Genomic DNA, 8232 nt, shown 5'->3' with positions numbered 1-8232 from the left:
ACGTTTGCCCAAGCTGAACCCCCATCGCTGCTGCCTTGAATCCCCATCTCTGCTGAACCGAACCTTTATTTCTGCTGCCTTAAACCCCCATCACTAATGCCCTGAATCCGTGTCTTTGCTGCCCTAAACCCCCATCTCGGATGGACCACACCCCCGTCTCTACTACAGTGAAATCCCCCTTGGCCAAAAGGAGCCCCCCAGCTCTTTTCAGTGCTGTTAACAGCCACACTGAGCTCGCCCGTTGATGTAATGAGCGCTCTGCAGCTGTCCCCGTCCTTCCAGGGACATCGCAGCCAGAACACGACTGGGCCTCCCCTGTCGTCTTATTTCGTTTTTTTGCTCTGTGGTCAACTGTTGACTCCCGAAACGGGAGGGTTGTAAGCTTTGATTGTTTAAAACACCTGTGCCGAGGTCGGAGGCAGGCCTCGAGCCCAGAGATGTTTTATTTAGGAGTATTTTAAAAATAATCTAGACAGAACCGTGGAGAGGGACTCTGGTGGTATTTTATTTATGAAAACACACAGGCCCCTCCCTGGGTACGGAGAGCGGTGGTTTTCTGTTTTTCAGTCTGCTTTTTAGATTGAATATCTCAATCCACGGTTCCAGAATTGAACCGTCTACTTGAGGATAAGCCGAACTAACCTCTGCCCTTGAGGGTTGTGTCTGCATTAAAATGGCAAGCAAATGCTTTTATAAGCCACTGTACAAATTTTGTTGCAGGGCACATCGGTGTCAGACCTTCAAGTACTGTGTTTGTGCCAAATCATTACCACATGCCACATGAGTCTCAATCATGATGGATGCCAAGTATGTCCTCTGCAGATGGAAAAAGCGATTATGGCCTGCAAAGGTGACAGCCGTTATTCCGTAATTTCAGGAATTAGAAATGACTGTTGGGTGACAAGTAAAATCTTTATCAGCCGATACCTAGGTGTTGCCTCAGTGAAATAATTGAGCCTGAACAGTTGGCACTATATCTGTTGGCACTGGTTCCCATTCCAGTGGAATGGGGTTTTGGTCTGGTGCTTACAAGGTGACACTTCTGGAAGTGTCTTTTTTTCACCCTGGGGGAAAAAAAAAATTAACAGAGTCAGCTATAAAAAGACATGTAAGGCTGTAACTCGAGGAATTAGCTGGCCAGGAGCCCTGCAATAGTAAATAGTGGACCGCGTGGAGGTTTTCTAGTAGTGCCGTGAAAGGTGTGCTGGGCTGAAGGCAGAAACCCCGGGTGCTTGCCGTTGTGCCACGGACCTCATCCTTTAGCTTCCCCCCAGCTGTGAAGTAAAGGGGATTGAACCCTGTATCTCTGAAATCCCAGGGCTGCCCATGTTAAGATTACCCGCTATGTCTGTATACGTATGTTGTTCCTGTGTGTTACTTTGTCAATTGTTTGTTTTAATAACAAGGATTTGGTTTTTTTGTTTTATAACATAGGTTTTGGCCAGGACCAAGACTTCAACAAAATATAAGAGAAAGAAGGAATTGTTTCTAGATGTTCAAATACTCTCTCTAGATGAAAAGTTAAGTGTTGTGTTTTTGTTTTTCTAAGTATACTTTTTCTTTTTTCCTATATGGGATTTCTGATATACTGCCCACCCCCGCAAAAAAAAAAAAACCTTAAGTCACATATATTATTAACTCGTTCATAATCACCTTATGAGGAAAACAAGTTTTTCTTTTCTGGCAGTTTGGACATTGGCAATGTGTACAAGGTATCTGTGAGATCCTCAGAGAAAGCTCTGCAAACACTGAATAAATATAAATTATTATCTGAGGTGAGCACTTTGGGGTTAGACAGTGGTAGTTCCTTGAGACAGATTGGAACACTTTTTTTCTTTAAAATCAGAAACCTGTGTGACCGTCAGTTTTAAAATATTTGCCTGTTGAGCATGTCAGTCTGTAGGAACTCTTACTCAGCCTTCAGAAGGCGAAAAGATGACGCTCAGCCAGCTAATTGCCGTGCCGCTCTTGATGACCTGGCTGTGGGAAGCCCCAGATCACGTACAACGATGCTGATTAAAATGCCCCCAAGACTGTGATAGCGGTGTGTCTGGCATAAGAATTCCCAGCTCCAAATAGCCAGAGAACCAACGGAGCAATAGTTCCGCGTTCTCGGCAGCGCTTGCCCCTGCCTGGCTCCTTACTGGGAGCTGCGGCTTCCTTCCGAGCTGCCTCCTGCGCTGGCTTGGTCCCCAGCTCACACTTGCCCTGCGGCTGGGAAGGTAATTGAATCCTTGAGTTTAAAAACGAAAGCGCATCTTTTTAAACTAAGACACACCTGCTGGGCTGTAAACAGCTTTTAGGAACAGCATCATCCACTCTGAAAATCTAACAGAAGACTTACTTGTGCAGTTGAAAGTGGGATTTGCCTCATAAAAGTCACGATTTGAATTCATTTTTACTCTTAAATCCAGCCAATCTTTTTCTGTCTTAAAAGGAGAAAGAAAAAAAAAGAAAAACCCGTTCACCAGGGTCCTTGCTGCCTGTAACCTCAGGCGTATGAATTCCTAGTTGGCTGTGACTTTTAGTTGGAGTGGAAGGTTGAGAAGGAGGAAAACGAATTTAATTCTTTTGTCATTTAAAGAAAAACACGTTTGAAAACGTCTTCGTGGCATTGTGGCTGGTGGCGTGTAAAGGTTATTTCTGTCTCTGCAGAATTAAGGTGAAAAGCACGGGAGTTGAGATCCTAAAGAAGTCTCACATTGAGGACATTGCTTCCTTATTAGGTAAAAGTATTTCTAAGTAGCCGTTGGGTTTTGATAAAATACCAGATAGTCCCTGTGCACTCTGCCCCCCTCCCCGCGACTGCTTCATACCAGGGAATGTGAATTCCCTGAGCTGAAGACGATAAAGACAGATCACTGTCTTAAACTCCTGGAGAATTTGCCCTAGACCCGATCCTGTTCTTGACGCCCAGAAAGGCCAGGGGTGCGTGTCAGGCCCCTCTGGCTTACATCCGCAGCCCCCGGAGTAGATGAGGCAGGATGAGTTTGCTTCCGCGGAGAGAGGAAGCGTCTCCCCTTTTCTCCTTAGCTGGTTTCCTAGTCAGCCTGTGGGACGGCTCTGTGGCTGGCTCGGCTGGCCTGGCCTCTTACCGCGGGCTGAGAAGCAGTTGGTTTTGGGTTTAAAATTCCGGATCTGAACCCAGGGGAGGAAGAAGGAGCGAAGTCCCTGACACCGTGCGGTGGTGGTCGCCAGCGTGTGTGGGTGCTGTCGTATGTGGGGCGGGCAGGTGGGAGAAGGGAATCCCTGCTTCCTTCCTTCCCAGCGAGCATTCTCTGGACATGCACTTCCTCCCCTTCCCCCTTTGCATTTTAGGGGTGAGGTTTTGTGAGCCCAGCCAAACCGGGGACCTGTCGCGTGCTCACACACACGCACACACCACATACACCCACACATACACAGACACCCCCACATAGATACACCCCACATACACACACAGACACCCACCCACATTCACACGCAGACACACCCACACCCACACCCACACACACACCCCACATACACACTCAAAACCAGCCGACATCAGCGACTCCTCGCTTATCCAGTTGGAGTTAGCGAACCCAAACATAAAAAAAAAAAAGGTTTTCCCCCTTCAGTATGGGGGTGTTTATTGCATTTGCAGAGATGAGTTTGCTCTGTGAAGACGTTCACCAGAACGCCTTCCGATGGTGTTTCTAAAACAAGGCCTATTTTCATATTGTTTCAGAAACACAACTATTGTTTGAAGCAGGATCCATCCCCTAAACCTGAGGTGGCGTTGCCCGCCATCCTCGAGTGCTGCCCTCATTGTTCCTTCAGGTCGTGTTGGGGGGCTGGTTATTTGTGGGCACCTTTAATATTAAAGAGAGGAAGATGCTGTTTTGATAGAGGTATGATGCTTGCTGAGTGGCGATACTGCCTCCATTATCTTGTTCTCGTAACTAGCGCCATGTCTGTTTGTCAGAATGAATAAATGAAACCACCGCAGCAGGGAGGTTGGGCAGGACTGTGAAGGCCCGCGATGCTTATTTCTGGCGTTGAAAGGCCCTTGCAAAGAAGTACTGAGAATTGACCGGCCCACAATGAGTCTTTTTAATCTGTGGCTCCTTGCCCCCTCCCCAGCCAAGCCTGCACTGCCAGTGGGGCGCTTTCTGTAGCTGGCATTGGGTTTTATTGACCTTGATGGAATTTGAAATTGTAAGGCCCAGAGAGGATTTGCAAAACATTTGAATACATTTTGCATGTGGTATTGTTTTGTAACTTGGAGGACTTTTATGTTTTTAACCAATCAGGTTAAGGTCAGTAAGTTTGTTTCTTTGTTTGTTTTTAAACAACAACAACAAAAACCAGATCTACGCGGCTCTGTAGGAATGGCCTGGCCGTTTTGTAGCCTCGTCCCCTTTCTGGGAAAATGTAGTTGCAAAATGTTCTTCCCCCCTTCACTCCTTCAGATAAGAAAGCTGGAGATCAGAATTAGCATGCTTTTCAAGCCCTGCGTGGCCGCCCCGCCTCACCGGGCATTGTTCGTGTTCTGTCCCCTGCAGCCTCCCAGAATGAGGCCCCCGCCGCGCCTCTGCAGGAGCTGGCCTACAGAAGGTCGCTTCGAGTGGCCCTGGATGTTTTGAACCAGGGAGCCAGGTCGAGTCAAGAGAACCCTTCAAGGGAAGAAAGGGCGGGTGTGTCTCCAAGCAGGAGGCCCACGGACCTGGTCTCCACGCTCTGCAGCTCCAGCTCAGCCTCTCTCTACCACGAAGACGCGTCCGGCAGTCCCCGACCTGGGAGGAGGGGGCGAGCCCAGCGCAGCCGGTCATGTTTGTCCACTTGCGGAAAGGATCTCAAGTGCCCAGCGGACTCCGAGCAGGGGCTGGGGGGCAGTGGAAACCCAGGAGCCCCGCCGGCCTCTCCAGCCGGAGCTGGCTCTCGGGATGGAAGCAGGTCACAAACACACCAAAAAGCTCGGACTCGCCCAAGGAGAAGGGAGAGAGATGGCGGCCAGGTGTCCAGCTCACGCCAGAATGTACCTTCCTCTCTCTCAGCGGGCGAGGAGGAGAAAGGGAGCGAGGAGGAGGCGGGCAGCCCCCCAGCCCTGGCCTCACCCTCCAAGGTCAGGGAGAACGCCCCTGGCACCAGGGCTGATGGGGGTGGCCTGGGGTCACCAGCTGGGCCCCTCCCTGCGCTCCCAGCCTCCAGAAAGGAGGCATGTGACGCCTGCCAGGAGAAGGGGCCCCACTGCCCTGGTGAACTCCCCGTGAAGAGGCCGCGCCTTGGGGAACCAGAGACGGGGCCCGCAGAGCCAGTGCTGCCCGCCAGGCAGGGGCCCATGGAGCACACCCCCGCGACCCACCCGCTCAGCCTACATCCCCCAGACCCCGAGAAGGCTGAGGAAGGTAAGGTTGCTCAGCCGAGAGGCTGCAGTTGTGGCTTTGGAGACGGGCCCTTGGGTATTTTTAATCAGATCCTAATGAGCTCGTTACCAAAACAGACGTGGAGCGGAGATCCCCTCACTCCTGTTTGCTTGTCTCTCCCACTGGCTGTCACTGCCCTAGCCTCTCCCAGAATCTGTACATTTGTGTTTTTGTGCTGAGGCAGAGGGAATCGAGGGGCCCACGAGAGAGTGTGGCGGAGCGCCTACTGGCAGTGTCAGCCGTCGGAAGCGTTGTTGCCGTGACGGTGCCCCATCTGCCCCTCCAAGAATTAACTCCCTTATTGGGAACTGTTGCAGAAGCAACAATGTATTCCCATTAGATTGGGCAGACAGCTCAAAAGAGGTTAGCGCACTGAAAAGGCTCCTGATTTCCGAATAATTCCCGCATCAGTATGTCTGTGTGGTTGCAGCCCGGTGCTGTGCATTTTCCTGTTTTTGCTTTGTCTCACCGGCCTTACTTTTGAAATGCTAATTCAGAGCTCTCAGTCCCTGCACGGCCAGGCGTCCTGAGTCCTGAAACCCACTGTCTGCGCACTGGCTGCCTAGGTGTCTCCCCGAGCACACACTCCTGTCCCTGGGCCATCTCCTTAAGTCTCTGGAGGCTGCTGCTTCGTCAGTTTCTGCAGAGAAAGTAGCTACACCCCTGCTTTGCCCCATAGTTAACTCTGGGTTCCTGGTACCCCACTCCCTGTGTACCCGAGGAGTAAGCCGCACCAGGACAAAGGAACTCCCACCCAGAGCTCACCACCTACGATGCGTTAGATCGCAGCTGCGTATGCCTGTCTTTCCTTTACTAAGCGGGAGGCGTGTTCTCTCCCTCTCTCCTTCTCTCTCTCGTTTTAAAATACTCTTTACGATGCGCTTCCGTGGAAGCGGGCCCTGTTGGAACTCGGCTCTGTGAACTCCCTCGCACTGTTGGTTATGTAGCACCTCACGCGTCCTTGATGCGTCCCCAGGACGACGCAGTAACAGCAAGTCTACCGTTGTTGACAGGCCTCCAGTCTTCCGAGGGGTCGGGGGAGCTCAGTTCCCTTAATTCCATCCTGGACGAAGATGAGGAAGAGGAGCCCCCCAGAATCCTTCTGTATCACGGTAGGTGTGCTCGGCTGTCAGGACCCCTCGGGGGAACGTTGCTGGCGTCCTGGGTCCTTTTCTGACACCTCCACGGAAGTCGTCCACAAAGAGGGTGGCTTCTGGGAGAGCATCCTGCTGGAACGGCACTTCTCTCGTCTGTCTCAGCCTTCCCTGCCCTCGGGGACAGGAGAGCCACACCTCGGGGGTCTGGCCTGGGCCTGCCTCGGCCCGCCTCGGCCCTCGGCCCGGCCCGTGGTGTCTACACGTCCAGGAGGCAGGATCTTCCCGAGCTCCTATAAGGAGCTGTTTGCACCAGAGATTTTGAACCAGCAGTGCACAGAAAGTTTGCCTTGTGAACTGCCTGATTTAGAACCAGTTACATTTTTAGACTTGTCCAGTAACCATTCTTTTTTTTGGGGGGGGTTCTCGTGTCTTTCTTTTTTTTTAAACAGCTTTATTGAGCTGTAATCCACATCCCATACAGTGCCCCGTGAACCATCTATCTTAACATCGTCTTGTCCTGTTTCTTGTTTTTGTGTTTTTTTTTATTTTTTTATTTTGAAATAATTCTGGATTCACAGGGTGTCACAGAAACAGTACTGGGAGGCCCTGAGACCCAGCCCACCACCGTGGTGGCGTTCGTTATGTAAGTGTAGGACAGGACCACAGCCCGGGGATGCGGCATTGGCGCAATCCACAGCGTGTCCAGCTGTGTGTGCGTGTGCGTGCGCGCTCGCTCACACGGCCTTACTACCTGGGTCTTTTTTCCCCAGAGTGCCTGAATGCTTTCCCCATTGTCCCAGCCTCCTGGCCATTCTGCCCTCTGCGTTTTCTGCACGTAACGGCAGCGTGGTCTTCCGGCTGTTCTTGGCGGCCACAGGGTCCCTAGGGATGAGCCATTGGTCAGAACCGTCTTCCAGCCGACGGGTGTTGTGTTATGACTTTGGGTGCTCAGGTGGCCTACATGTTCTTCTAGGAGACAATTTCTGTGGGACCAGTACGCAAGAGCTGGGTTGGCTGGGCCCCTGAGAAGGGACACCACTTCCCGGAAGGGCTGTCCCCCAACACCGCCCCCCGCAGGCGGTCAGGCTCACCCCGGCCTTGCACAGCCGGGTGCTTGGTGTGGTCTCCCTGTTGGTAGCCGGGACTGTGCTTTGCTTCCATCTGGTTTTGGTTTTTACTGGTAAGGTGGGACGTTTTCCTGAGTCTCTCCAACTGGCCTCTGAGCTGGCTGTTTCTGTCCACGCCCCCGTGGCCTCCTGGTGCCTAACTGTTCTCTTCAAAACCAAATGCCTCCTCACCAGGTGGGTGGTAGCTCGCCCTCACATTCTGAGGCAGGCCTTTTATCCCAGTTTGCCTCCCATTCCGCTTGGCCTTTTTTTTCACTTCACAGACCTCGTTTTTTAAAAAGTCAAATTTGGCCGTTTTCCTTTCTTCCTTGTTTCCAGTGCGAAGTTAGAGCCGAGCGGACCTTGGCTCTGTGTGTCTGATGTTGGTCTCTGCTTTCTATGCGTTTTTGTTGTTTTTTTCTTTTTGTAACTGTTACTGCCCCAGTATTTATTTCCAAAATTTTATTACCCCCCCAAAACAGAAACTCTGTACCCATTAAACAATATCTTTTGTTACTTGATTTTTTATAACATAATTTAAATTGTTTACTCAGTCTGGAAGTTTTTGGTAAAATGCACAGCTAAGTTTTTTTGATAGTTTTATAGTTAGCTTGTGATCGTTTAAATAATGATTTTCTTCTT

The 8232-nt window shown here is 50.9% G+C and overlaps 1 protein-coding gene across 1 annotated transcript in view; it reads left to right on the top strand.

Moving 5' to 3' along the window:
- The first annotated feature begins 283 nt into the window (after nt 1–283).
- The window catches only part of PWWP3A (PWWP domain containing 3A, DNA repair factor), a 30888-nt gene continuing 22939 nt past the window's right edge, over nt 284–8232 (top strand). Inside the window, exons 1-7 of the mRNA XM_023733162.1 lie at nt 284–850; nt 1435–1520; nt 2656–2726; nt 4527–5369; nt 6401–6499; nt 6647–6755; nt 7285–7383. Of these exons, the coding sequence (XP_023588930.1) occupies nt 794–850; nt 1435–1520; nt 2656–2726; nt 4527–5369; nt 6401–6499; nt 6647–6755; nt 7285–7383 (1364 nt within the window). The 5' untranslated portion in view covers nt 284–793. The remainder of the gene's footprint in view (nt 851–1434; nt 1521–2655; nt 2727–4526; nt 5370–6400; nt 6500–6646; nt 6756–7284; nt 7384–8232) is intronic.

Source organism: Trichechus manatus, unplaced genomic scaffold (assembly GCF_000243295.1).
Source record: "Trichechus manatus latirostris isolate Lorelei unplaced genomic scaffold, TriManLat1.0 scaffold00057, whole genome shotgun sequence".
Classification (NCBI taxonomy): domain Eukaryota; kingdom Metazoa; phylum Chordata; class Mammalia; order Sirenia; family Trichechidae; genus Trichechus; species Trichechus manatus.
This window is presented reverse-complemented; position numbering and strand designations above follow the sequence as displayed.